This window comes from Phymastichus coffea, unplaced genomic scaffold (assembly GCF_024137745.1).
Source record: "Phymastichus coffea isolate CEN01 unplaced genomic scaffold, Cenicafe_Pcof_1.1 PCOF00096, whole genome shotgun sequence".
Taxonomy (NCBI): domain Eukaryota; kingdom Metazoa; phylum Arthropoda; class Insecta; order Hymenoptera; family Eulophidae; genus Phymastichus; species Phymastichus coffea.
This window is the reverse complement of record NW_026706907.1, coordinates 20717-47824: the sequence shown is the minus strand read 5'-3', so window position 1 is coordinate 47824 and position 27108 is coordinate 20717. Positions and strand designations below refer to the sequence as shown.

General features: G+C 57.7%; 3 protein-coding genes across 8 annotated transcripts in view; 1 reads left to right on the top strand and 2 right to left on the bottom strand.

The window, feature by feature from the left end:
* LOC131669667 (chondroadherin-like protein) overlaps nucleotides 1–1308 on the bottom strand; it is a 66991-nt gene extending 65683 nt beyond the window's left edge. For both annotated transcript variants that reach the window (XM_058944714.1, XM_058944715.1), the window contains exon 1: nucleotides 933–1308. In XM_058944714.1, coding sequence (XP_058800697.1) covers nucleotides 933–1040 — 108 coding nt within the window. In that variant the 5' untranslated portion in view covers nucleotides 1041–1308. The remainder of the gene's footprint in view (nucleotides 1–932) is intronic.
* Nucleotides 1309–4484: 3176 nt separating this feature from the next.
* On the top strand, nucleotides 4485–7942 carry LOC131669778 (glucosidase 2 subunit beta). The gene is made up of 4 exons (XM_058944909.1): nucleotides 4485–4584; nucleotides 4666–5024; nucleotides 5386–5994; nucleotides 6069–7942. Exons 2-4 carry the CDS (start codon nucleotides 4742–4744, stop codon nucleotides 6782–6784), a joined length of 1608 nt encoding a protein of 535 aa, XP_058800892.1. The 5' UTR covers nucleotides 4485–4584; nucleotides 4666–4741; the 3' UTR covers nucleotides 6785–7942.
* A 655-nt stretch (nucleotides 7943–8597) lies between these two features.
* On the bottom strand, nucleotides 8598–26871 carry LOC131669777 (serine/arginine repetitive matrix protein 1-like). Of its 5 annotated transcripts, XM_058944906.1 has the most exons (9): nucleotides 26584–26871; nucleotides 26157–26514; nucleotides 21232–21279; nucleotides 19498–19762; nucleotides 18144–18366; nucleotides 17902–18073; nucleotides 16355–16423; nucleotides 11779–11863; nucleotides 8600–11693 (listed from the first exon to the last, which is right to left on the bottom strand). In XM_058944906.1, the coding sequence occupies exons 4-9, from the start codon at nucleotides 19727–19729 to the stop codon at nucleotides 9838–9840; spliced, it is 2637 nt and encodes an 878-aa protein (XP_058800889.1). In that variant the 5' UTR covers nucleotides 19730–19762; nucleotides 21232–21279; nucleotides 26157–26514; nucleotides 26584–26871; the 3' UTR covers nucleotides 8600–9837. The 5 variants fall into 5 exon arrangements, with proteins under 5 accessions (XP_058800888.1, XP_058800891.1, XP_058800887.1 ...); XM_058944908.1 differs by lacking the exon at nucleotides 26584–26871 and having other exon boundaries at nucleotides 8599–11693; nucleotides 26157–26251; XM_058944907.1 differs by lacking the exon at nucleotides 21232–21279 and having other exon boundaries at nucleotides 26157–26871.
* Between the last annotated feature and the right edge of the window lie 237 nt (nucleotides 26872–27108).

Sequence of the window (27108 nt, the reverse complement as noted above, 5' to 3'; positions counted from 1 at the left end):
TCGCGCGGTTAACTCGATTGCTAATTCACAATGGACTATCGCGCCGAAATAGAGCTAGACGCGCGCGACGCCGCGCCGCGCTCGCAATTTCATTTGCCGCCGTCGGCCCGTCTGACGACCGACTGCAGTCGCGCTGCAATTAATCGCGAGCGCGCGCGCGCTCGCGATCGATGACCGGGCGACTCCGGCGGCAGCCCCGTCGCACCAGTCTAAAAACAAAAGTGTCACGGCCCGATGACGAGGGAGAGGCGGGCGCGCGCGCGGTCGGCCCCAAACTTACCTCCGCGCTCGGGCCGAGGCTCGCGCCCGCGCTTGATGATGATTGATGCGCGATTTACTCATTCCGATAATTGCCCTTCTGCTAACTCGATCTCGCCCGACAGACCCTCGTGCGTGCGATTTTCGCTGTCTTCCCTTGACGGCCAGCCGGCAGATTGCATTCATTAAAGTGCCAGCCAATGAAAAACCTCGAGAGCGGCTCTTTCAGCTCAGTGCCAATTCCGGGCCGATTTAACAAGCCAGCTCACTCGTTAATTAAATCGAGCGGGCCGCTCTCTCGCCTAGCTCCCATCGCGCCAGCTCTCTCGAGGACGGCTCGACTCGTCCGATCTCGCGCTCGACAATCAAGCGTCGATTGCGCGCCGACTCGAGCGCGATTTTATCGCACTCGTTCTCCTTGACGTTGCAGAGGTCAGCCCGTCGGAATTCAAAACAAATCGTGCGCGACCCGCTTGACGCAGCAGTACGCGCGCGCAGAGAGACTCGGCGCAGAAGAATGCGAGCGCGACCAACGCAGGCTGGTCGTGCGCTCGCCGCGCAGCGACGGCCGGCCGAGGTGGACGCGCGGACCTCGGCCGAGCATCGCCGGCGTGCCGCCGTTGCGCAACGCCGACGATCGAGCGCTCGACCGACTACAAGTGTGGGTTACTCACCTGCGGATGAGCGGCGGCGACTCGGCGGCGGCGGCGGCGGGGGGGCTGCCAGCTGCGGCGGCCGTCGACTGCATCACTGGCGACCGGCGCGCCCGATCGAGCACTCATCGCGCGGCCTTGCCGGCGAGCGACGGCCAGGGGGACGAGGAGCGGCGGCGCGGCCCGAGAGGCGCGGACTGGCCAGACAAAGCGCGCGCGCGCGCGCTGGCGGCGACGGTGACGCGGCGCTGCGGGCTTGCGGAGTCGCGGCTTATCGTGGGCAGCGGCGCCGCGGCTGGCTCATCGCCCTCTCGCGCTTCGACTAGCTGACGGACGACGCCGATGAACGGGCTGCTGCGCGGAGGAGACTGGCTCTGCGGGCCTGCTGCGAGCTTGCGCTGCCCTCGAAGCCAGCGGGAGAACTGAGGCCGCGAGCGCTGTCGCGATCGAGCTGCCGTGCTGCTGCTGCTGCTGCTGCTGCTGCTGCTGCTGCTGCTGCCGCCGCCGCCGCCGCCGCCGCCGCCACCGCCGCTGCTATCACTCGGCTCGCGGCGCGCGCGCTCGTCGAATCTCGGCTGCCGCGCGGCCCACTCGGCGCTCCTCGGCGTTGCTCGGCTGCTCTCTCGCTCCCATCCCGACTGTCCTCCGCGTATACCTATACTCGCTCCCACAGCGATCCTTGCACCTTGCCACCCTCTCCCCTCCCCCTCCCCCCGCTTCGCTCTATGTATTTTACGAGCGCGCGCGCATGTGACCCTTTCGCCTTCTTCTTCTCTTCTCTTTGCCGCGAGGGCTTTGAGTTTTGATACAGAAGCCCGGCAGCAGTCTATGCGCGCCGTATCAAACTGCCCGTTAACATTCGCATCCGGATTCACTTGGATTAGCGACACTTCTATTTCGCTTTGATCGTTGTTACAGAGGACAACGGAACGCTGAAGCGGCGTCATTCGCAGCTGCATTTTACCGCTTCCTCCCTGGCATCCTGCAAAACTTTCCGATAATTGATCTTCGGAAGCGAGTAAACGAATGCTTAACGAGGTGTGTCGTATAGCTGCTGCGAAAGCGATACTCGCGACTCAAGCTGTACGTACGTAAAGCTTGGACGGGGCTTCCGCGCGCAAATTTATCGCGGCCTTCGATAAAAGAGAGAGAGAGAGAGCCGTTAATAGAGCTGTGCGTATAAATTCTGACTGGGAATTAGGGCATCGCGAGTCGCGAGATTGAACGCAACAACGTTGGCGGATAACGAGCGGCAAGGTGCGCGGGACAAGAGGCGAAGGAACGCTCATGGCGAATGCGACAGTGGAGTTGTATGCGCGCCCCGCAGCTAGAGTCGCGGAAAAGATGAAGCGTAAAGGGGGCGGAAGGTCTCACTGGGCGCGTACTGCAGCTGGCAACGGCATCTCAGGAGCGCGCGCGAGGTGCACGAGCGCGGACGTATACCTACATATGCGCGTCCGTATGCGTGTGTACGTATACACGAGAACTCGGAGCCGAGAAGAGAGGCTCGCGCGTTAGGCCAGCTCCCTTCTACTTGCCTTTTATTTCCCTTTTGGCTTTCCGGTTTCGTTCGCTGCGTTCTCGCCAAACAGCTAACTTTATCTCTTTATCTCGACCAACTGTTTTCATGCCCAACCAGCACAGCAATTGGTAATGCACTCGTTGGCAAACTCCGATTTTTCGTACCTTTCGCCCAAGTCGAATCTGCGAAATCACTCGATCGCACCAATCTCTCCATTTCCCGCAAGCTCCGCGTAGGAACCCATCGTTATTTGCTCATCTGTGACATGACTCGCGGGGCGTCAGGACTTTGCTCCTGGACTGTTTTTGTGCACAATCTCTAATTATAACTACTTGCTTCAGTGCTGTCAAACGTGCATCATCTGTGACATGTGCGAATCAATAGCGTTGACTTTGAAAGTTTTTTCAGTACTCGATACGTGTGTAACTATACTTCCTCTACAAAATTTGAGTATGGTTACGTCGAATACGATCCCAGGTAATTGAGAGGATGCTTCGATAGGACTAAACTAAACTCAAGATATAGCGAGCGTCCAAAGCTTGCCATCAATTCTCGTGCTTAACCTCCAAATTTTCAAATATTCGCCATCGTAATTATTTATTTTTTGTCTCTTACGTTTCTTAATGTTACTTTTGCGACCGGATGTGATTTTGAAATTTTTTAATTTTTGAATGCTTTTATAAACAATAATAAGTGCACCTTCCCTTTATCAAATCACATGTTATTTTCAATCGCTAATATCTCGTTTTCCAAGTTCTGAAAGTACATGAAATTTGAACCACAGTTTCCGAGCACATTAATGCACTTACCTTCAAAGTTTCAAACGATTCTCATGTGTATTTCTCTTACCACCAATCCACCATACTCCCTAAATACGCGCCGTCTTTACGTTGAGAACCTTGAATAGTACACGTTATGTGTATCTATATGTTGTTACATAAAGAGAGACAGAAAGAGGAAGAGAGAAAGAGATCAACCGAGAAAGAAAGAGAGAGCAAGAGAGAAACCGAGAAAGAAGAGAGAGAAAGAGAAAAACAGAGAAACTGAGGAAGAGAGAATGAGAGAGTGCTCAGCTCAGCAGTGCAGGTAAACAATGGAGACTGTATAAAGGAGACGAAGCAGCCATATCCTCTTCGTGTTAATTTTTGGTAACCTGCGTATTTCGCCAGGAGCCTTTTAGCTGTAGCGCCTCTCGTGGTGGTCACCGGCGAACCCATAAGTTACCGACGGCTTCCCTAGCAGTGAGTTACTATATATATCATGCGGAGACTGCTGCAAGTGAGTTATCATGTACAAATCATTCATCGAAACAATATAGTTATATATCGAGACAAGTAGATGATTCACAAGTATATAAATTAATTATTAATTAGTATTATTATTATATTTATATATATTATTATTAATTAGTATAAATTAATTATTAACAAGTATATATACTTTCGCGCTTATTAAATGAATGAACTTAAAACCTGATCTAACTTCTCAGGATGCCAGTCAATATATGGATGATTCTTGATGGCTATAATTTGATGTAGAGACACAGTCACAATAAATTTTTCCAGATTTTGCATAATTGTTGTTCAAATTTTTTATTCAATTCAAAGTTTTTATCTCAAAATATTAAATATATCAAAAGTTATTAACTATTCAGGAAAAGTGATAAATTAATGGATCCTGGAGGTTTTTTTCTGTGGAAATCAGTCATAAAATTCAAGAGTGCACGATATATCGAAAGGCGTGGCACTAGTTGAAAGAAAACGCCTCGGCGCGCATATGCCCATCTAAATTGCTAAGAATCATCCATATATTAATTGATATCCTGAGAGGTTGGATTGGGTTTAAGTTCCTTGGTTCATTCATTTAATAAGCGCCAAAGTATATGTTCGAATTTTTATAATTGTTACTTGTATCTCAATAACTATATATTCGATGAATGATTTGTACACGCAATAATTCGCTTACTCCGCATGTTGGTAACTCGCTGTTGGGCAAGTCGTCGGTAACTTATGGGTTCGCCGGTGACCACCACGAGAGGCGCCACAGCTACAAGGCTTCTGGTCTTGATTTAGCTTTTTGATCGGTTACCACTTATCAGCTTATACATACATTGTGCTCCGAGTTCCGACTCCTGTATACAGTCTCCATGAGGTAAACCGAACCTCCAAGTTTTCACCTTTAAATCTGGGTATTTTTTCGGAAATTAAATTTCTCATCTAATTTATCTTGCAGACGATCAAACGCAATTGTTGAAGGAAGTGGCTGTACTCGTGAGCATTAATTTAGAGCTTGTGAGACCGGCTTAAGGATGCAGTGGCTTGCGGTATTAACCTTAACCTCACTTGCCGTCTTCTTCGAGACGTTGGCGCGCCACGTAGCACTGGCTAGTGATGGCAAGTTGCTACGTGTCCGAGGTATACCTGTCGCCAAAAGCTCTCTTTACTCGCCTGACAGAGATTTCGAATGCCTGGACGGCAGCCTTCTTATACCTTTCAAAAGAGTTAATGATGACTACTGCGACTGTGCTGACGGCAGCGATGAACCTGGCACCGCTGCCTGCACCAATGGTTCTTTCTATTGCGGAAACTTAGGTGAATTATCTATTGCTTCTTCGTTGCATGCTTTTTTTCATTTTGTTTCCGCTTTTTTTTCTCTAAAATAAATTTCTTCTGGCACTTCCAACTTCCAATTTATAACATTTCTTAGTGATGTTTGTACATTTTCTGTTTTTCACATATCCCTGTTGCTGAAATTTTTTAAGTGTTTCTCGTACATGCATTATTAAAAGCAAAATTGTATTCTATTTCATTCATGAGTATATAAAATACATGCTGCAAGATTGGTTGTGTTACATTGTTTTATCTTGAATGTGGCAAATAATTTCTGAATCTGACTTCATAAATTGTATATTACATTAGTAATTGTATTGTAATTAGTAATCTATTATTATAGGGTATCAAGCAACATATATTCCTTCTTCGTGGGTAAACGATGGAATTTGTGATTGCTGTGATGCTAGTGATGAGTATTCTTCTGATGTCCAATGCATAGATAACTGCCATGAATTAGGACAAGAAGCTTGGCTTGAAGCGCAGCGTGCAGCTGAATTAGCCAAAGAGGGTAATAAAATACGACTAGAATATATACAAAAAGGTAAGCAGCTCAAGACAGAGAATCAAGCTAAACTAGCAGAGTATCGTACTAGCTACGAAGAAGCTGAACTGACCAAGAAAGAGAAAGAAATTGTAAAAACAAGAGCAGAGGAACGTGAAGCTGCTGCTCTTGAGAAATATAAACCTCCACCTTCACCTGAACATGAGGAGGAAAAAGATATTTCTGACAATGAAGTTAAAGAATATTTTCTTATGTTAGACTCTGATTCTAGTGGTACTGTAACGATAGCTGAGTTGCAAACTAGAGTTACTTTTGACAAGGACCGTAATGGGGAGGTTAGTCGAGAAGAGGCTTTATTCTTCTTGAACAATCAAGAAGAATTAACAATGCAAGAATTTATTGATTCTGCCTGGACAAATATCAAGCCATTCCTTATGCTAGAAAAAGGCAAGTTTATGTTTTTAAAATATTCCTTAGAATTTTTTCCTCAAAGTTTAAGTAATTGAATTTGATTCCTGTAGGAATTTTTCAAGTTGCCGAAAAGAAGAATGCTCAAGAGAGCGAGCACGATCAGTCCGATAATGAGTCTCATGACGCTTCCGATGAACATCACGAGGATGATGATCACGAAGACGAAGAACATGAAGAAGAGGGCCACGACGGTGAAGTGGAAGAGACCAACGATGAGAAACAGCCTGAACCCGAACCCGAGATGGAACCTGCCGTTCAATATGACGAAGAAACTCAAGCCCTTATTGATGAAGCAAAGGAAGCTCGAGAAAAGTTCCAAGAAGCTGAGCGTCACGTTCATGATCTCCTGAACGAGATGCGCAAGCTCGAGGAACGCGTCGAGCGCGATTACGGCCCCGACGAAGTCTTCGCTTCACTGGACGGCCAGTGTTTTGACTATACGGATCTCGAGTATGTGTACACACTGTGCTTATATGGGAGAGCATCACAGCGGTCCAAATCCGGTGGCAACGAGGTCAACCTCGGTCAGTGGAATGAATGGATTGGGGACGGTGTCAACAAGTACGCTAAAGCTAAATATGACCGCGGTCTCACCTGCTGGAATGGTCCGTCGAGAAACACCATCGTCTCGCTCAAGTGTGGAATTGAGAATAAACTAACTGCCGTTGCTGAGCCCAATAGGTGCGAGTATACCATGGACTTTGAAACACCTGCGTTATGTAATCCTAATGTCGAACAGAACACTGATATACACGACGAACTGTAATTTTTTACTTTTTAATTATTCCTTCATTTTTCAACTTTAATTTCGAGTGCGGATAAAAAAAAATTAAACGAAATAATTTGGTTAAAAAAACTGAAAGAAAAAAGAAAAAGCTTTCTTAAAAATATCTTGGATATTTATCAGCGAAATGCGTTCAAAGATAATGAAGGAATATTAATATCAGGCTTGTTTATGAAATGAGTTATGAGAATACAATGAAAATATATTGGATGTGTAACATAGAATATATTTTCATTTAACATTTCCTATAAACTCCAATGTACAAACGTGCCACGATATTTCATATTGTTTCCTTTATATCAATTTATCAGTTTTAACATTATCTTAATATCTTGTAATGCAGTTATTTATATGTTGTACTCATGTGTACTCTTTGTTGTGAAATGAATTTTCACGAATTAAATTTTTGTAAGTGTACCTGGTACACAAAAATTTGACTTGCACTGCTATGAGATAGAAGTTAATTACTAATAACCACATCCTCGAAAGCACTTATTGATAGCATTTTTTTCTATTCATTGTTGATGAAGAAAATGTGAATTGTTATGAAAGTATAGGTCAATCGCATTATAGGTATTCAACAGAAAGTTTTACAGTAATCGAACCCATAGTTTTTTGTATAAAACAACTTAAATTTATAATATTCACATGGCTATATATAATTGATACGTTTGGCGCTTTACGATCACGATAAGCGAAGATTGTAAATTTGTATAGCATGTTCATTTTTAAAATAATGCGTTTGTCAAGATTTCAATATGCTCATTTTATAATTAAATGAATGCTTTTGCTCATCACTGGAGAAAGGATGTAGGAATTAAAGATTGATGTTGGTAGAATGAAATTTCACGATAATGATACGTTTCAACGTTGAATGAGTAAATATTTTTCATGTTAAGGAGGGAGTTTCTGCAAATTTCGTTTTTTGAAAATAGAGACAAGGATTTTGTACAAAATAAATGTACTTTAAATATAACATCAAACACGATACCGAAAAATTGAGTGACATTAATCTAATACATTCCTATTTTGTATTCTGAAAATTTTCACAGTTATGAATGCGAATGATACTAAGATGACAAGATATCCTGTGATACAAAATCGGTTGCTTTTTCAATAATATCGATTTTAATGTAAAAATGCGTACGGCTACTTTTTATTTTAATAGTGAAAGCACCTAGCGCACATCAAGTATTTTCATAGATTGAAAATAAATACTTGATCAAGATGGCTAAGATTGTCGATATGTAATTAAGTGTATACTGAAATAATTGCATTAAATCCTTGATAGCATTTTTTTAATTTATGCAACTTTCATGCAAGTTATGAAAGTTCCAATGAGGAAATTATGCTTTTTTTGATTTAGCATTTTTTGTGTAAGATCATCCTTGTTTACATTTCATCGTCCTTTACACGTGTATTTTCAGATGACAATTTTCAGTCACTTGAATTTCTCCGAAATTGTGCAATGTGCGTATTTGTAAGATATTTTGTAAATGTACCTTTAAGACGATGAGTGTAGATTAAATAAAACTGTTTACCTACGTTATTTTTGGTCATTTTCAATAATTAACCCGTATTTTTCTACTTACAAATTCTGCTTCAGTTTTTTGCATCGTCAAAATTTAAATTTATTAAAAGAGATGAATTCTCTTTTCTCGACATATTTTCTCTTGCATTTGGAATTCAATCGATTACGAAGATTTCATTGATTTGATAAACGTCAACAGAAGTTTTCTTACACAATTTTCAATCAACTTGCAGATCAATGAAGATAAATTGAATAATGAAAAGATCAAATAAGTCAACGTATTATAGCGATGGCAGCTTTATTTACATAAAAAAATCGGCAAAATTGTAATTTCTAACAATGGTCGTTCTAAACTTCTAAGCTCTACATTTTTAGTTGTTTAGAGATCTATTATTCATAGATGATTATCACTAACATTATAATTTTTTTAACTCGCTCTTCATTCATCACTTTTCTGATTTTTCGAGCTCGTGTGTAAGGCACTTGAGGCTTAATAATTTCGTCGAAAATCGTTCGTTTTTTTTAATTTTTGTTAGGTTTATAGTTCGTTAGCAGTTGTCTTACGCCATTACACAGTAAAAGAACATTACACGAGGTCATCTATTTACAAAATAAAGAGAAACATTACAGAAAAATAATACGATACTACGAGTACATACGTACAGGTATACTAAATGTGAACTGAACTACTGTACACACGAGTTAACGGCTCTAGAAATAGCCACCTTTATCTCGGCTTTTGTAATAGAAAAAAATTGGATAGCGTCGAATACTTAAAACCAAAAAGAACTTAAGGCAAAAAGCGTCAAATGTAAATCTCAAAAAACAAACGTTTTACAATGTTAATGAAACACTTTGTTAGTTATTATGTAAAATATTAACAATCAATTGAAGTTTAACACATCGTACAGGAAAATGTTTGTTTCGTATAGAATTTATCAAAACATACTAGTGAATGATATAAAATTTCACTGGAAACACTCGTGAACCGAAGTAATTGACCGATAATTTATATATTTTATCAACAACGTATTTGTAAAACTCAACGTGATAGACTTTCAAAACGGCAATTTTCGCAGCTAAACAGTAACTAAAGATTTTGCGACACATATACATATAATTTTAAACTTCATAACTCAATATAAATGTTTACACAGTCTGTTCTACATTTTGTTATTATAACAGACTTATTTGGAACTGGTACAATCGAAGATTTTGAAAAAGCACATTAGTTTGATAGTAAAGAAAAAGCTCTGAAAATATCTCAACAAAATATCTAATTTGTCATTCATTCTTTGAGTGTGATTTTTTCTTTGCGAGTGTCGTCTCGCGATTTGTATAATACTGTGCATTAAAAGGTGATTTGCCAAGGTAGACAAGAAAAATGAAAATAGCGATTGAGCGAATTGAGTGCAGCACCAGTAACCTCTATATGACAAGGAAAATAAACGATCGAAGAAACAAGAAGAATTAATGAAAAATCTCACAATAATCCATAATCGGCTCATTTGCCTAGTTTCTCGAACATGATGAGTTTTTCCTTGAAGCTTTTGGTGTCGGTCGACACCTCGGATATATTGCCGTTAAGCATATTCTGCAGATCTTCGTCCGTGTTCGGCGACGAGAGAAGATTGTTGATCGTCGAGCTCAGAGTCTTGTTTTCCTCGGAGCTGGACTGCTGGTTCTGGCTGTGCTGCTGGTGCAGTTTCTTTTTGGGGTAGACCAGCAGCGGAGTGGAGCCGACGGTCTTCGACGAGGCCTTATCCTCCTCGTGTTGCTGCTGGTTATTGCGGTGGACGTTGTCGTTGTTGCCGTTCTCCTGGGCGATGCGCGAGACCAGGCTGTAGGCCAGCAGCTGATGGATGTCCAGGTTGCCGGAGTCCCTGGACTCGTGAGAGTCGGCGCGTCGTCGCCAGTACGAGCCCAGCCGGTCGTGCTCCGGCTGCTCGCTCCCGAGCTTCTCGCGCCTCTCGAGGATGCTCTCGGTGGTCTCCTCGTCGCGCCTGTCCAGCTCCGAGCAGTGGTGGCCCGGCTGCTCTTGCAGCTCCCGCTCCAGACTGTCGAGCGTTTCCTCGCTGTCCGACGACTTGGCGGTGTTCCGCCGCTCGGAGTCGAGGGTGTCGGTGCTGCCCAGCTCCGAGCTCTCCGAGCTCCGCTGCAGGCTGCTGCCGGCCTCGAGCTTCCGCCGCGGCCCGACGGCGCTGCGCTGCTCGTCCGGCGAGCCGGCGGCGCCGAGCGCCCAGCCGGCGGCCGCGGACCGCCTGCGCTCCTTGGCCCGCTGCTCCAGCCGGCAGGTGTCGTCGAGCTCCGGGTTGTCGGAGCTCTCGGACGAGTGGAGGGGCCGGCGGCTCGGCCTCCAGCAGCCGTCGAGCGGCCGGTCCTGGGCCGCGGGCGGCGCGCCCGCGGCGGCGTCGCAGCTCTCGGACGACTTGGACAGCAGCAGCAGCAGCAGCTTGCCGCGCCGGCTGCCACCCCGCGAAAGGTTCACCTCGGAGAGGCTCGGCCTGGCGGGCTTGTCCAGCTCGGCGCCGGGCCGGGCGCGGCGCAGCGCCTGGCGCTCGTGCAGCGTCGCCTCGAAGCACTCGGTCGACTTGGACATGAGCTTGTGCACGGGCTTGTGCGCCCCGGGCCCGATCTCGAAACTGCTGCGCCGCCGCTCCGCGGCGCCCGGCGCGTCGCCGCCGGCCTCGAGAGCCCGCAGCGCCGCCTCCAGGCTGTCGGACGACCTGGCGCAGCAGACGCGCTCCTGCGACTTGGAGATGGGCTGGAGCAGCAGGCGCTTGGCGGGCACCGGCCTGCCGGTGCTCGACGCGTCCTCCGGGTCCGAGAGCTTGTCGAAGCCCTCGCTGGACTTGCTGAGGCGGTCGGGCGGAGCGGCGCCCTCAAGGCTGTCGGGCGACCGGCAGGGCCGGCCGGGGGCGGCGGGCCCGCGCCCGGGCGAACGCGGCTCCGCGCTCCTCGGCGAGGGCCGGGGCGGCTCACCGGGCTCCGCGGGCGGCGGCGGCGGCGGCGGCGGGCTCGCGTCCAGGCCGGCCTCGAGGCTGTCGGGCGAGGCGGCGGCGGCGGTGGTGCGCCGCCGCGCAGCGGGCGGCCCCTCGGGCTCCGGCGCGGTCGAGCTCCTCGAGCCGCTCGAGGACTGGCGCAGCACGGGCGCAGGCCTGCGGTCGGCTGGGCTGGCGCCGACCTCGCCGTCCGGGGCGCCTTCCAGGCTGTCCGGCGCGTCGCTCGAGTCCTCGGAGGCGCCATCCGGGCGCGGCGGGCCGCTGGAGTTGCCGCGCCGGGGCGGTCGTCGGTTCCTCGGGCGCACCGAGATCCGATGCAGTGCCGCCGAGTGGCTCAGCTGGCCGCTCTTCAGCTCGGCTGCAACAGAAGCGCACACGGGAGTGGCGCGTGAGACCCGGGCCGTGCAGCGGCCAACCACGGCCGTGGGCTAGTCGATACATACGTAAATCCTGCCTGGGCGGCGAGCCGGGCGGGCCCTCGGCGAGCGAGGCGCCGCTCGGCGGCGCGGGCTCGTCCCTCCGCGAAGCCTGAGGACAAACGTGAAGCGGTTAGCTCGGCCGCGCGCCTGGAGACCAGGGGAAGCGTGGCCGATCGGTTTCGCGGGCGCCGATCGTAGTCCGGGTCAGGCGCAGCTCGCGGCGACGGCGACTCCCGGCAGCGCGTCGAATAGCAAACAAAGCCGTGGAACGGGCCTAGGCGAGCGCACGTGCGACGGGCGCCCGTGCGCTCGCGGCTGCTTCAGCGGCGCCGAGTCAAGCCGAGCGCGGTTAACGGTAAACGCAGAGTGGGAAGGAGAGCGAGAGACCGGTCTACGCGCGTCTTTGTGTGCAGCGATCAACGCCTTTCCCAGCGAAGCCGACGTTCGGTGCTCGCTAAGCCCCTTTGCTGCGAGTGCCCCGCGCTTGTTAGACTTCCCCGACCGACGGGCGCTCCGCCGCAAGGGCTTCCTCTCGCGAGCTTGCGCTACAGCTAAATTGCGCAACCTCCTCGTCGTCGACGTCGATCCGCGCTGGGATCCTCTGCCGTGGCCTCGCCTCCGTCTTCCGGTTCGCGTTCCGCGGCGTCGGCTGCTGCTCGTTGCGGAAGATCTGCAGCTGGCCCTCCACTTGTTGCCTCAAGCCGTACACGCCGATCGTCACTCTGGCCCTGCTCGGCGGCCCTTGGTGCTGCTGCTGCTGCTGTTGCTGCTTGAGCGCGTGATCGATGCCGTTGACTCGGGGATCCAGCAGGCGACGTGTCCCCACTGGGTTCAAGTTCAGCTGCTCGATTATCGCGCGGATGTTGGACGAGATGCTGCTCTCGCGATGCGACACCACCATTTTTGCGGGCCTGCCGTGCGACAGTCGTGTCGGCCAGAAAAACAATGTGAAAACGGAGCCTCCAGAGAGTACGAGAGCCTCGGTTCAATTTCAGTCGACAGTGCCGAGCTGCGCTCGAATCGATTTTCCGGCCGCTGACGTCGCTCGACGCGACGGCCTCGCGCTTGAAAAACACGCGCGCACTCGCGCGGCCCGTTTGTTTCTCCGGCGGAGCGTCGAGTGCTCCGCGCCGAGCGCGCTGCGCACTTTCGAAAATTGCTCGATTACTCGAGCAGCGAGGTAGCGGAGGAGCGAGGCACTTGCGTCACTCGTGAAATTCAGATGGGCAGGCTATCGAAAGGAAAGTCGATTAGATAATTGGCCAACTAATCTGGATGGTTTGAGCAAACACAATTGGCTTGGCTGGATAGCGCGCGAGGAGGAAGTGAAAGCCGCGCGCAACAAAAGAGATCGCGGGGCTGGGCAGGAGCGTCGAGCGCGACGCGACCGCTCGAGCAGCCTCGGCGCGTGACTCATCGCGCGGGCGGCCCCGCGCCGGCCATCTACGTCGCGAGCCGCGGGGGCCCGCGACGCCAACGCGCGTCCCCCTTCGCGCGACGGCGCGCTGCCGTTATCCGCGGCTCGCGCGCCTCGAGTCCCCGGGTCCAAGGAGGTCTTTGCGCGCGCGACGCGTTCGAGCAGCTGACGCGCCGTTGTCGATCGCCGCACGGCGGGCGCGCGCCAGTCCCATCGACGTCTCGGTGACCGCGGCTGTCTGCAGTCGCGTGCCGGCCGCCGACGACGCGTCCGACCCGCCTCGCGGGCTGGTTTTCTCAAGACGGAGCGCCCGCTGCATTACGACACCGAGGTATCGAGATATCGGAATTGCCGGAGGAGTCTCGTCCTCCGTCGAGACAAGAAAGCCTTGCGACGTCTCAAAGTCGATCGTTCGCTGAAGCAGCGCAAATGCGATGCGTGCGCGACCTGCTCTTATTCGAACTCCGACGAGGGCCGTTGCGTAGGAGTCGCTCCAATCTTTCCTCCTCGCCGAGCGAACGGTGCCGCCGCGACGATAGGCACCGCCGTGCCGACGGAAGAAGCCGAGCGCGGGAGAATCGCACGCACTTGATCAGCGTTAATGGTCTGAGAACGTCGCTGATACCGAGAGGCACGCAGCATTCATCAAGGTCAATCGAGGGTAGGCAGGCGCGCCACGGTCGCGCGATTCCATCGGTGCTGTAACGCGCGGAGGCCTACGGAACCGGGGAACGCGCGTCGGAAATGTAGCGCACGCTCGCGTTTCCGCGCCATTGTCGCCGGGAAATATGCGGTCGCGTCGCGTGGTCGCGCAGCTCGACAAAAAGATGCCTCCCTCGCTTCTGTTTTTTAACGGCGGGTCGTTCGGCCGAGACGAGCACAATGCCCGAATTATCGCCAGCGCCCGCGCGGCTTCGTGCACTGTGTATCCGCTCGGTTTCGCGTTTGCGACTTCCGAGCCGCCTGCAGACCGACGACGACGGTTGATTTTTCAAGGCGAATCGGACCAGGCGACGAGAGCCAATCGAGATTGGGATTCGCGACTGCGGACGACCGACTCTGCCTGTGCTTGCCTCCAATGCTTGGCCCTCCCGTTTCTCCCGGACTCGAGAGTGCGACTTCGAGCGAGTATCGCTCGCTGTCGACTCTCACTGTATAAACAGGCCGTTAAGATGAAGCAGCGAATGTTCATCAACGCCTAATTAGCCGGGATAGGATCGGGAGGGCGAACGCAGGCACGCGGAGGCATCGGATAGGGGAAGTAAAGCGTCGCTGCGCCGGGCGAACGGCTCATTAGCGGATCGGTCAAAGTCGGTTGCATAAAAGGCGAAAATCCGCGCGAGAGCGCGAAATCGAGCCGCTGCACCGGCGCACGGCTCGCTCGCTCGAGTCGGCTCGCTTTCTCGCCGAGCGACGCGCGCTCGCGACTCGTCCTTTGCGCCGGCAACCCGTCGCGTGCGCCGCGTGCGCCGCGTGCGCCGCGTGCGCCGCGTGCGCCGCGTGATCGCCGGCGTCGATCCCGGCGCAGCGGTGAAAATTGGCCGAGAGAGTCGCCCGTCGAGAAGGAGCGCCGGCGGGTGGATAAAGAGATCGAGAGATATCGCCGCGCGGCCAGCGGCCCCGAGTTTCGTCACTGGTATCATTAGCGCGCTCGAGGCGAAGAGAGAGGATGTCGTCACTAATTGCCGCGAAAGCCCGCGCGATTGCGCGCCACCGGAAGAGAGCAAGAGACAACGGCCGGCCGACACTTGGCACCACCGACCACTGGCCCGACAGCCCTGCCGAGTGAAACTGGACCGACGGTAAGGCTCTCGCCGGACGACGGCGACCGGAGGCTGGCTCACGGTTGGTCACTGGAGGTGCGAGCAGCGGCGGCGCCAGGCCCGGGGCGGCATCACGGGCGCGCGCTCGCGGGCGGGCGAGCGCGACGGAGCTGGGACGGCGGCGCGGCGTGCGCGCTCGCTGCGCGGCGAACTGGACTGGAGGCTCGGCGCGGCGCGGCGCGAGCAGCGGACGAGCAGCGCCGCTCGCGCTGCGCCCACTCGCGGCGCTGCTCGCCGCCGGGGGCTGCTTCCTCCGTCGGCCGCGTGGCCGAATCTGCTTTCGGCCGAGTCGAGGTCGCCGACCCGAGGCGAGGCCGCGGCCGAAAGCTCGCCGCGACGGGGAGAAAGCGTCTTCCGGCGCCCAGCGGCTCGGCTGCACCTTCGCTCGCCAGCTGCCGCGCGCTTTCGACTCGGACGTCGGAGCGCGCGCCGAGAGCCATCTGCTCTTGCCACTCGCCGACGTTAGAAGAGAATCGTTGGATCGCTGCATTACCCGGAACGACTGGCGCTCGCGCTCTCTACCTTATCGGCGGTCGTGCGCGGGCTTGCGGCTCTCCGGGGAGTCGCGCTTGCGCCGCGCCGCGCAAGACGAATCGCTACGTCGCAGCTCGTGTGCGTACCGACGAAAGCGAGGAGGGCGGGAGGGGGGCGGGAGAAGAGAGAGACGTACAGAGAGAGTAGCGAGTCGTGGCGCAAGATGGGAGGCCGAGCGCGCGAGTTCTCTCGCGGAGAAACCACAGGTAAGAAAGCTCGGGCCGAGTAACGGGGAAAAAACGTTAATGTGCACAACGAGGGCGCGTGCGCGCGACACGCGGACCGACGCACGCACGGGCCGAGTCGGGAGCAGCCGCATTTTCCGAGGCTGCGTCTAACAGGTTGTCGATGCTGCCGCTGCTTTTTCCGCGCTCGTCCGACGGCCGGTCGCTCGGTCTGCCCGCTGCGATGCCCGCGCGGGGGGCATTCGTCGAGATCGTCGAAGCCGAGTCGCGGCTCGGCCGAGCGCTCCGAATCTCACAGGTTGCCACGAGTCCGCGAGCGGCAGCGCGCAGTCAGCAATCGCGCGCTTTATGCGCTCCAACGATTTTCAAGGTCTCCTCGGCGTGCAGCGCACGCGCTCTCTAATGACAGACCGCGATCGACGCGCACGATGACGTCACTGCAATCGAAGCTCCGCTCGTGCGCCGATGCTCGATCGCTTCTCGCTGAAAGGCCCGTCGCCCGCGTCGCCCGCGTCGCCCGCGTCGCCCGCGGAGACGTGCAATTGGCACGACGGCCGTGCCGCTACAGCGACGCTCGAGAGAAGCCAATCGGCAACGCGGCTCACAAAGGACGCGCAATCGCTGCGCGCTGGATTACTCACTGCTGCTTGTGCGTCCTCGGCGACAGTGCCGCCGCTGCTGGCGCTCTTGCCCCGTCCGGAGAAGCGGTTCTGTGGACAGCAGAAAAACAGACCGCGTCACTTTCCCTTCGATGGCTCTCACGCGCAGTACGACGCAGCTCGACAAAGTCAATCGCGTGCGCGCGACGCGACGCGTAATCGCCAGCAAAGCGCGCGCTCGCCCCGCCGTGTCTCTCGCCTGCCAGCCAGCAGCTCGGCTGATTCATTAGCGCTGGTTTACCTCTGCCGTAATCGCGAAATTACGGGCGGCCGACAGCTGTGGGAAAAATGCCTCGCCCATTGTTTCTGGCCGCTCCGACGACGCGGCCGACGCGCGCGCCGTGGAGCCTCGGCGGCGGGCTCGCTGCGATTTGCTGGCGATGCCGACGCCTCGAGCGCAACAGTTACCCCCATTCCAGCGACGAGCCGCCTGAAGCGCTTCATCCGGGCTGAGTCCTCGGGGCCCTCGCGGAGTCACGCGGGCGCGCCGCGCACCGCCGTCGACGGCACCTGTGCGAGCATCCGCGCTCCGCGCCAGCGACGAGGCACGGGCGACCGGAGCCGGAAGACTCGCGGGGAACAATGGCGCGGGCCTTCCCCCGACAGCGACGACAGCGCCGAGAGCTGCGACCGCGCGGGCGTCCAAGACGCGACTGCAGTCGGCGCGGATGCGGAGAGCGCGAGCCGGCCTTGCGTCGGCCGCCTTTATCTCGCCGCGCGCACCCGCGCTCTTCCCGCCGATAGCGCGGCCCGGTCGTCGGAGCGCCGGAAGCTCCGCGCGCGCCCCGGGAGGCGATCGATCGCCGCGACGCTCGCGCGCGCGCCGAAGCGATCCATCGTTCGTTGGCGGCGCGCGGCGCGGCCTGGCCGCTCGAATTGCTGATGCAGTCGTCAATGTCGCGGCGTTGCGCAACGCGGCGCCGGCCGTGCCCAGACCGGCCGAGAGCGCGACGAGCGATCGCGCGCGCGACGCTCGCGTGCGGGGGGGCAGTTAGGCCGTCGCCGCTCGTCGCGCCCGCGGAAATCTGGTTCCGGCTCTCGATCACCGTGTCGATCCGTTCGAGAAGCTCCACGCGTAGCGTAGCGTCGCGGCGCTCGCCCGCATCGCTGTCCGGCGCTTCCGCGTGGGCTGCGGGCCTCCTCGATCGCGCCGGCCACGCCGAGCGCGCAACACGCGTGTCCGGCGTGGTTGGGCGTCCAGCGATGGGGTCTCGGGCCGCGCGCGCGTATCCGCGCCTTTCATCGAGCGATCCGCGCGCGGCGCGCGCTGCAATTAAGCCTTCTCGCCTCGCGATCGCAGGTAGAAAGTACGAAGCGTCCGCTGCCATTTTCGAATCGTGAAAATGGACGCGAGCCGGCGGCCGATCCAACCGGCGGACTGCACCGCGGCGTGGAAATTTGAATCGACGTAGGCGAGCCGCGCGAGGAAAAGGAGTGCAGCGAAAATCGGCGTTCGACGTTCCGTTCTGATAGGCGAAAGAAAGTCACCGTCTCGTGGCGCGGCTCGCGGCCGATGGACGCGCACTCACCTCGAGGCTGCTGCCGTTGCTGCTGCTGCTGGGCTGCGCGTCCAGGGCGCAGAGGGGCCGCGCGTGGGCCGCCTCGCCGGGGAAGACGCTGTCGTGCGACACCGACAGCTGGGCGCTGTTGCGCTGCAGGCTGGCGAAGGACTCGCCGAGGCCCCGGTGGCGCGGGAACGGTCTGCAAAGCGAGTCAGCCGCGTGAGTCGGCCCTGGGGCGGGGGGCAGGAGCGCGCGGGCGCTCGACTCACCGATCTGGATCGTCGCACGCGTCCGTGAGCAGCTCACTGGCGCTGCGGCTGCGGATCTCGTCGGGCCGCGGCGTCGCCTCCTGCCGGTCGTGGCGAGTCGCCGGCGCGGCCGCCTCGGCGCCAGGCTCGTCGTCGGGGGGCCGCGAGTCCGCCGCGCCCCGGCTCTTCTTGCGGAAGATGCGCCTGAGGCCGCGCAGCGGGTGGAAGCGGCGCTTCTTCGGCTCTGTCCAACACACCAAGCGACGGTCAGTCGGCGCTCTCGCCATCGACGGGGCCAGTGCGCCGCCGTCGCGGACGTCGCGGAAGGGGATCGCGGGCAGTCGGCCCGCCGGCTGATTAGTCGTCCGACACATCCGTCGACGACGGCGGCTCACCGCAGCGCGCAGGCGACTGCTATCCGCGCTGGCCCTTTCGTCTCGACGCTCGCGCACTAGTGATCCACGAGAATGTCGGAATGACGAGAGCGCAACGTCGAGCCTGTTATCGTCCGCGGGGGGGGGGGGGGGGGGGGGACGATCGCGCGATAACCGACCCGACGTTGCGATCGACTCGAAGCGTTCAGTGGTCGTGCGCGCTCGCGCGCGTCGATGAATGCCAATGAGAGGTCGGCCGCGACGAGAGTCGTTGCCAGGCGTGTCGCGCGCGTCAGACCACTTGTCAAGCGTAATAAGTTGTCGAGCACTCGGCACAGCTGCACGGCTGGAGTAAACAAGACTGGTGGTGGCCGGGTGTCGTTCGAGACTCGCGGGACCGGCGGCCGGAGGAGAGAAGCCCGTGAGCTTGGCGACAATTACCATCGAACAGTTTGTCGAACGCGTCGAGCATGGCGACGAAATCGCGCGAGCGCGAGCTGTGGAACGACTGCCAGCGCGATCGACTTGGCGTCAATAATGAATTCCATCGATAAGATTAGCCGCGTCGCTGCCGCCACCGCCGCTCAGCGACGGCATAGCCGGTCGGTCGTGCGAGAGATGGATCGCGAGTAGCTGGCGAACGCGTCAGGGGAAGCCGTAGGCAAGCCGCGCTCGTCAATGTACCGTTGCGGATGCCAGCTACGCATCGATTTTTCCATTGTTCGCGCCGCGGCCTCGCGCACTCGACGACGGCGACGACGACGACGACGACGATCGATTGCTCGCGCAGCTCGCCGATTCCCGCGGCTATCGTCGCGGACGTCAGCGCCGTCGGGGCGGCTGGCCCGTCGTGGAGGCGATCGATGTCGCCGCGGCAGCGAGCGCACGCGCGTCGCCGGAGCCGAGGCGCGCGACCGAAAGTGGAGCACGGTCAGGGTCGCGCCGTTCGCGCCGTTCGCGCATCGCCAGTCCTTCGGCGCGGAGCGAGCGCTGCTACTGACCTTTGGGCGTCGAGTCGAAGGCGCGGTGATTGGGCGGCAGGGCCCGCGGCCTCTGGGGCTGCTGCCGGGACTGCTGATGATGCTGCTGCTGCTGCTGCTGCTGCCGGGGCTGGTCGTCGAAGGGCGGCGGCGGCGGCGGCGGCGGCGGCGGCGGCGGTGGCGAGGCCTCTCTCATGCAGCCTATGAAGCTCAGCGGGCCCGAGCCGCCCGCGGGCTGGCTCGCCATCGCCATCGCCGCTGACTGCTGCTGCTGCGCGCTCGGCCCCTGAAACACGTCCATCAGCCAACTCGCGGCGCGGACGTCGCCCAGCCGGCGCAGCCAGACGGCCAACAGCCGCGTGTAGCTGGTCTTGCGGCGGCCGGTCGACGACGTCATCGGTGGGCTCTCGTGCCGCGAGCGGAGGCGCGCGGCGCACTGGACCGCGCTCGCCAGTGGCGAACCGCGAAGGGGCCGCGGGGCCGGGCTCCCGTGGCAACTGCGCCGGTGCAGCCGAGCCAGCGTCTTGGGTAAGGGCTCGCATCGATTGCGCGCGGCGGGACGCCGTCGGCGCGGCCTTGACACTGCGGCCTCTCCCCGTCCCCGCCCCTCCTTTTTCAATTTCGCGACATCCGCGTGCGCGCACAGGTGTCGTGTCGCGACAGCCGCCACTCGTCTGCCTTTTTTATCCCCGGAACACTTTGACCGGCTGACGTTGACGACGTCGGCGTAATCGCTGGCAACAACGAGCCCCGACAACGCGAACGTCGCTGCTGAAAGAGCCGCCCGACCCGTATCCGGCAGCGTCGATTACAATTCGACTCTAAATCGACTGATTTGACAATGCCGAGCTGTCCATTGAAGCCGACCGCTGGAAGGCGCGCTGCGCTCCCGTTCGAGAGCCGCTCGATCGAAGCGGCTCGCGGGCACTGTTTTTCTATGCTGATCTCGCGAATAATCCTCCGACTGGCCGCTATATCCAACGCGTTTGTTTGTTTCTAACCGGGACGCACTTCCATTATGCACCGCGCCGCGCCCACAGTTCGTCTCTGGCTGCGCGCCCGTGCCTTCGGACGAACGCGGAATTGACTCGCGAAAGCTCGCTCCGTCACGCGAGTTCCGCGAAAAAACGAAAGAAAGCAGGCATGCCTCGAAGAATCCGAGAGCGCGCGCGCGCGCGCCACTGGTTCGACTGTCGCGTCGAGTCGCCTGCTCTCGCTTTCAGTCCGATGGCACACTGGCGATAAGCGAAAATCGGGTCGACCCACTTCTGGCCAGTAATTTCAAGAGGCCGAACCGTCGATCGCTATCTCGACGGCCGCCAGAGAGCGCGAAAGCGAAGCGCAACAAAGCCGAGTGACCGCGCGGGGATACGGCCCGGGGAGACGAGCACCACAGGGCGCGGAGCGCTTCCACTTCCAGGGCGAGTGCGGGACGTGGGCTTCGGTGGCGTCCGGTCTCGGGGAAAACCAGGAGGATACGCCGCGCCGGACGAGGGACCGCGAGTGACTCGTCGCGGCACCGTTTATCTTATCGAGGCGCGCGCGCGCGCGACGTCACAACGGCAGCCGCCGCCGCGGCCGCCGCCGCATCCTCGCGGCCCGTCCGCGAGGATAAAAGTCCAAGATAGACTTGCTCCGATTACGATTGCGTGCGCGCGCTTCCGAACGCGCTGCCGAGTGAGTCGCGGGAAGAGGCGACGGGCGGCGTAATTCGCAGGCTGCTCTCGGCGCTCGCGGGCAGATGAAGCGTCTTACCTTACACGGCGAGCGGCATCCCAAGTGGAGCAAGCGTAGTCCGAGAATCTGAAATCGGAGATGCACAAAGCGTGAGTACACGAGCAGTCGGCTCAGCGGGTTTACAGGCAATGGCGAGAGTGAGAAAGAGAGATAGAGAGAGAGAGAGAGTGAGAGAAGCCGACGGACGGAAGTTGAGTCGAGGGTGGCGCAAGAAGAACTCATTACCCGGCCAGCCAGACAGCGCTCGAATAGACATCGCGAAAGACAGACGGCGGCGACGGCGCTAGTATTCGGAAAAAAAAATAGACTCGGAGAAGGTCTCCGCGAGAGAGTGGCGCAGCGACGAGAGAGAAGCCGACGCTCGACGCTGGACGCCCGACGACGACTCTGCTTCGCTCGCTCGCTTTCGGCCTACTCTGTTATATTTATAAAGGAGTGAACGAACGCATCAGAGCCGAGAGCCGTCGACTCGCTCTTTCTCTCTTTCTCTCAGTCTCTCGCCGCCGAGTACGAGGATTTCCTCTCGGGATTTCTTTGTCCGTTGATTTTCGCGCGGTGATTATACCGAAAGCAGAGCCACCGAGGCTCTTTGTCGGATGTTGCTCCGAGTAATAGCTCCGGCTGATTTTCCCTGTCGGGCGGCGCATTGTCTGCTCTTGCCTCAGTCCTCCCCTCCTCGATGACGCGCGGCGAGTCGCGGCAAGCTCTCGAACGGCGACTTTTCGAGGGTCGTTGCACCGACGATTCGCCACTAGGCTTCTCCTCTCCCCGCCCCGTTCGCTTCCCGGCAAGCTGCAGCTTTTTATTAATAGCTGCGTCATTTGTCGCCACGGCCGAACAAAGTCTATTCGAGGCTCCTAGCGCGGAGCGGCGATCGACGTCGAACCCGCGACCGCCGACGCACTACAGAGCTCTCCTCCCGGCGCGCAGGCCCCGAGCGCCGAGCAACCGAGGGCGAAAAGCTCGGTCGGGAAGAGTCGCCGTCGGCCTGCGCTTTACCGCGAGACCGCGGCACTCGATCCGGGACTCTCCGGCGCTGCAGAGGAGCGCGGCGCGCACGTGCGAGCGGGCGTCATCGAAAGTAATTCCGGGTGATCGACGCGACCGCGCCGACGGAGCGATAACCCGCCGCGGCGACCTACGGGCGAGAGCGAGAAAAACAAAGAGGGCTCGCGCGTCGAAGAGCAGGGCGCCAGAGGATAATGCTCGGCGGCGCGCGCGGCCGCGGGTCGACGTACTCGCGCGACGCCGTAGTATCGAGTTATGATAATGCCCGCGCGCGGCAGTGCCTCGCGCCTCGCGTGGGAAGGTCCGCCGAACCGCGTGCGAGCGCCAGTTGACCAGCTCGATCGCCTCGATCGATCTTACGGGTCGAGCACTGCTCCCCCCCGCGCCGCTCGCTCTCTTTGGCCGGCTCGCCACGACCGGCGTACGCCGCGAGCTCGTTCGAGCGGTGCGCAGCACGGCCGACTGCACGCGATCGCCCGCGCCGGATGGGCTCGCGGTCTCGTCACGCCGCGCTTCGGAGAGAGTCCGGGCGCCGGCGACGCGAGGCTTTGTCTCCGCCCGGGGTGTGCCCGACACGCGGGCGGTGCGCTCGATCGAACAGCTCCGCGGAGCAGTGCCCCGAGAGCACTCCGAGTGGGATTTCCGTCGAGGCTGGCGTAATCGTCGCGGATGACTCATCGACGCGCTCGCGCCAGCCCGCCCACCCTCGCAAGCGCCGCCAGGCAGCCGAGAAGCCGTCGAATCGTTCGATCTTTAGGCCGCGAGCCACTTTCCCGAAGGAGCGCGTGCCTCTTGGACGACGCCGAGCGGCTGGAGACTCGACTCGAACGCGCGCGCGCGCCAATTAAAAATAGCCGCGAGGAGAAAAGCTCGGCTGCGCGCGGCGACAAACACAGCTGTCTCTCTCGCGACGACAGCTGCATAAAGGAGTCGTTTGGAAGTGGGTCGCGCTCCATTGTCGATCCCGCGCGACTTAACGAGCGCGCGGAGGTTTACGCGCGCGCTCGCCGGCTAACAATAGGCACGTCGGCGCGACGAGCGGATCGCAGTCCGATCGCGATTCGACTGGACCGACGTGCGCCGGCGAGAACGAGCGGCGGCCGATCAGCGCGGAGACGCGGAGCGACGAACCGGTCCGCGGGCGCGGAACCACCGTTATGCATCGGAGAGAGGCGCGGCGCGCGGAGGAGGAGGAGGAGGCGCTGCCGCGCTCGGTGACCGGCGCGCCTTCCTCTCGCTCCCCGCGGCGCCTCTTTGTGCGCGCAGCGGCGCGCGGAGCCTAGCGGTTCGCCGCTCGTCCTTACTTTCCTTTGGCGCGCGCGCGCGCGCTGCGAGTCCGTCGACAGCGGCGTCGCGCGACCGGGCGCTGATGCAATCGCCGACTATTTATAGAGGGGCCGCGACGCTCGATTTTCACGGATGAACGGCCGGCCGACTCGAGGCGAAGCTGGCGCGCATGTGGGTCAGGCCTAAATTTAAGCCCGCAGGCCGACGCTGCGGAGAAGGAGCTCGCCCTCGCGCCCACCGGCGAACCGGTCATCCGCGGAGACCGGCTCGCGGGCACTCGCGGCGCGGCGGCCGGAGAACTGAGCGCGCGAAAGGCGGCGGGAATCGGCGCCGCGGGCCACGAGCGCGACTACGAGAGTGGATCTCGGGGCGGATTCCCACCGCGCGCGGCTCTCGGGACCGAGCCCGCACCAATGACCCAGTTGCAGCGGCGGCTGCTGCCCGAGCGCCGGCCAAGTTCAACGCACCTGCGGCCGGCCGCGGCGTCGATCGATGCGCCGAGTGCAAGAGCCGAGGCTCGCGGCAGGGGGAGGTCAGTGAACAGGGCGGCAGCTCCGCCGCGCGAACCTGTTGACGGGGCGCGCGCCGACGACGCTCTCGCGCTCGTTTGGCTTCGCCGGGGCCGGCGACGACGCCCGAGATCGCCACGCGGAGGTCGTTGGCGCGCACCTCTGCCGGTCGTCCTGAAGCCCGCGCGCTGCCGCCGCGAAGCCCTCGGCCACGGACGAGTGTCGGATTGCCGGCGCGGCGAGGCGTCGGAGCGCGCGCTCCGCGGGGCCGCACGCTCTGCTTCGGCCGAGGCGCGCCGCCTCCCCCCGCCGCGCCGCCCGCCGCCGCGGCGCCGTTTGCTTTCGAGCCGGGGCGCTCTCCGAGGCCATCTCGGCGCTGCGGCACTTTCACTCGCGGATCGGCCGCGCCGGCTCGGCAGATCGGTCGATCCGCTCGCCAGATTCGCCGGCGCGTCAGAGCCGAATCAACGGTCGTGGGAGAAGAAACTGGTTGGCGGAGGAGCCGAGGCTGCTCGTCCGAGGTCAATTGCGCAAGACCTCGTTGATAGCGCTGAAAGTAAGGCTCGTCCGGAAGACGTGGCGGCGGCGGCGGCGGTGGCGGCAGGGAGGGAGAGCGCGCGAGTGCGAGAGGTGGATGAACCAACGCCGCGCGAGCCCGCGGGGCTCGGCGGTGAGAGGGAGGAAGAGAGGGGCAACGCGCCGTTCAGAGGGGGCCGGGGCAAACGCGAGGCTGGCCGCATCTCGAGAGCCGACTAGGCGCTCGAAGCTTTGGCAGGTCAGAGGATGGTCCGTGAGCGGGGCAGGGTACGCGGCAACGAGGCGCAAAAGGGAGACGGCTCGCCCGAGCCGTTAGCGCGCGACCGGCCCGGTCCACCTGTCGCTGCCCACGCCGCGTCCACTTGGCGAGTCCCGGGCCACGTGCGCGGACGACGCCCGCGGCGCATCGGAAGCGCTGCCGGGACCACGTCGATGGCGACGGACCGTCGACGCTCCCGCGCGCCGCTCGCCTGCGCTCGATGCGCTTGCCGGAGGCGTCCGTATTAGGACCGCGCGAGGCGCTCCCCTCTCGCGTCTTCGTCGCGCGCGTAGTCCGGCCCCACCGAGCCGCGTGAGTCACGTTGCCGCGAGCCCGTGGAAATTCCCTCGGTGTGCGCCGGAAAATACGGAGCCGCGCGTACGAGGTACACGGCGAGGCTCCAACGCGGAACTAATGCGCAAAAGTACGTGCCGTCGAGCGCGAGCGAAGGAGACGTTTCGTCCGGCGCTTGGTTGGATTGCGCTGATATCGATGGGAACCGTATTGCACAGTGCGGGGATCCATTGAGAATACGAGATCGGTGGACTTGACCATTTTCGACAACTTGCAAAATCGATCGCGATTTGAATGTAAATCTTTGGCACTGTAGTTACAAGACGCAAAGTTCTGCCGAAAGAAAAAATAAGAAATAGAGCGACTCTGACGTGCAGCTCAACGATTATTTATCCGCGCGAAAGCCAAAGACCGCCGCGCCAAGGCCATCGCAAATCGTGAACAACGCAAATGGTCATAGGACAACGAGAGACGCTAAGGGTCGCTCGAGCTGTCCAGTGGGCGGAGATCAAGATTAGCAGGCACGTTTGGGCCACGAAGACGGACGCTCGGGTCCACTCTCGCTTCGCGGGGGAGATTCCCCCCCGCCGCTCCGAGACGACCCAACTGTCGCTACCTGGTGCGCGCGGACGCGAAAGTCGGTGGGACATCTTTTACGAAATCGGGTACTCGAGCACTCGCCGTGGAAGAGCGATCGACGGGCGGACAGAAGGCGCGCCACCAGCGAGAAACGTGTTTCGCTTTCCGAGACGGACTGCGAGCCGGGCCGCGCGGAATGCGCGCACGTTACTCGAGAAAAAGCGCTCAGGGGCCAAAACAAAGCCAACGCGAGTGCGAGAAACTTGCGGAGGGAGAACTGGTTTATTTCCGAGCGAGCGTTTTTCGCGCGGCATTTTGTAATGCAGCGAAACGTGCGCGCTTCCCTGCGATCGAGCCGTTTGGCGGCGCGTTAACGGCGCGCTGTCGCACCACCTCCCGCTCCCCCACCGCGGCTGCGGAGATCGCGAAAACAAACGACAAAGCGCGGCCGTCAACATTTGCGACTTTACCTTGAGAGTTGAGAGCCTCGATCTGGCGGCCGAGCGCCCGGAAAATGCTCCCTTCTCCCCCGTCTTTGTCCTTCCTTCCTTTCTCCTCGGCCGCCAACTCCTCCTCCTTGTCCTGCTGCTGCTCTACCTGCTTGATACCATCTACTATTCCATTTTTCCCTCGATCGCGGTAGCCACTACGAGCAGCCTTTTTGACCTGCTTCTCTCGGAATCGCTGCAGCGAAACCGAGAAAGGGCAGCAGGACCCTTTTCTAGGTTAGATTGTCATCGGTTGCGGGCCACTCGTGTGTTTACGAGCTGGGCCCCGTCCTTAGCTCTTTTTCCTTTGTTTACCTCGCTACGGAACCATAACCTTTTCCTTGATTTTTTAATTGTACAGACGGATTATTGGATCATCATCGCTAATTATCAAAATTTTTCGACGCACAAACTCATTGATTGGAACACCTGCGGCAAAGGGCTGCCGATTCAACAGTAATCTCCGATTGTAAGATCAACAACAACGTCTGCGCCAGTTACGATCCGTGGCGCGCGCGGAAGTCGCGTTGCTACGGTGATAGCAGCGTTCAACACAAAGCAACGCCATACAATTCTACTTGATCACTCACTAAAACCACACCGCGATCATCTTCTTGGCAACGGTTTTTCGTGATGCGAACGCGCGAGAAACGTACACGAAACCGCAAAACCTACGACTGCTACGTCACGACCGACCGACGAGCGAACGGCAACTGTTGTTTGATTTGCAGACTCGCAGCATAGGTAGCAATCTCGCTGCAAAACCGGTCGCGGTGCCAGGGAAAACGCAGCGCCACGACGGAGAAGCTTCGTACAAGTAAGGTTGGTAGGTCGGTAAAGCAGCCCAGGCATTTGACGCAACGATCCATACATATACATATTAACTGCGCGCGTTCGATAACTTTAAGGACTTTATTGGGATTTTCAGTGGAGG

Bases quoted from the DNA above. Each gene is read 5' to 3' on its own strand.
- LOC131669778 (XM_058944909.1), top strand. From the start codon at position 4,742: ATGCAGTGGCTTGCGGTATTAACCTTAACCTCACTTGCCGTCTTCTTC. The intron at 5,025-5,385 runs GTGAATTATCTA...CTATTATTATAG, and splicing joins TTTCTATTGCGGAAACTTAG to GGTATCAAGCAACATATATT. The intron at 5,995-6,068 runs GCAAGTTTATGT...TGATTCCTGTAG, and splicing joins ATTCCTTATGCTAGAAAAAG to GAATTTTTCAAGTTGCCGAA.
- LOC131669777 (XM_058944904.1), bottom strand. From the start codon at position 19,873: ATGACGTCGTCGACCGGCCGCCGCAAGACCAGCTACACGCGGCTGTTG. The intron at 16,424-17,901 runs GTGAGTGCGCGT...TGCTGTCCACAG, and splicing joins GCAACGGCAGCAGCCTCGAG to AACCGCTTCTCCGGACGGGG. The intron at 11,864-16,354 runs GTGAGTAATCCA...GTTTGTCCTCAG, and splicing joins CCGAGGACGCACAAGCAGCA to GCTTCGCGGAGGGACGAGCC.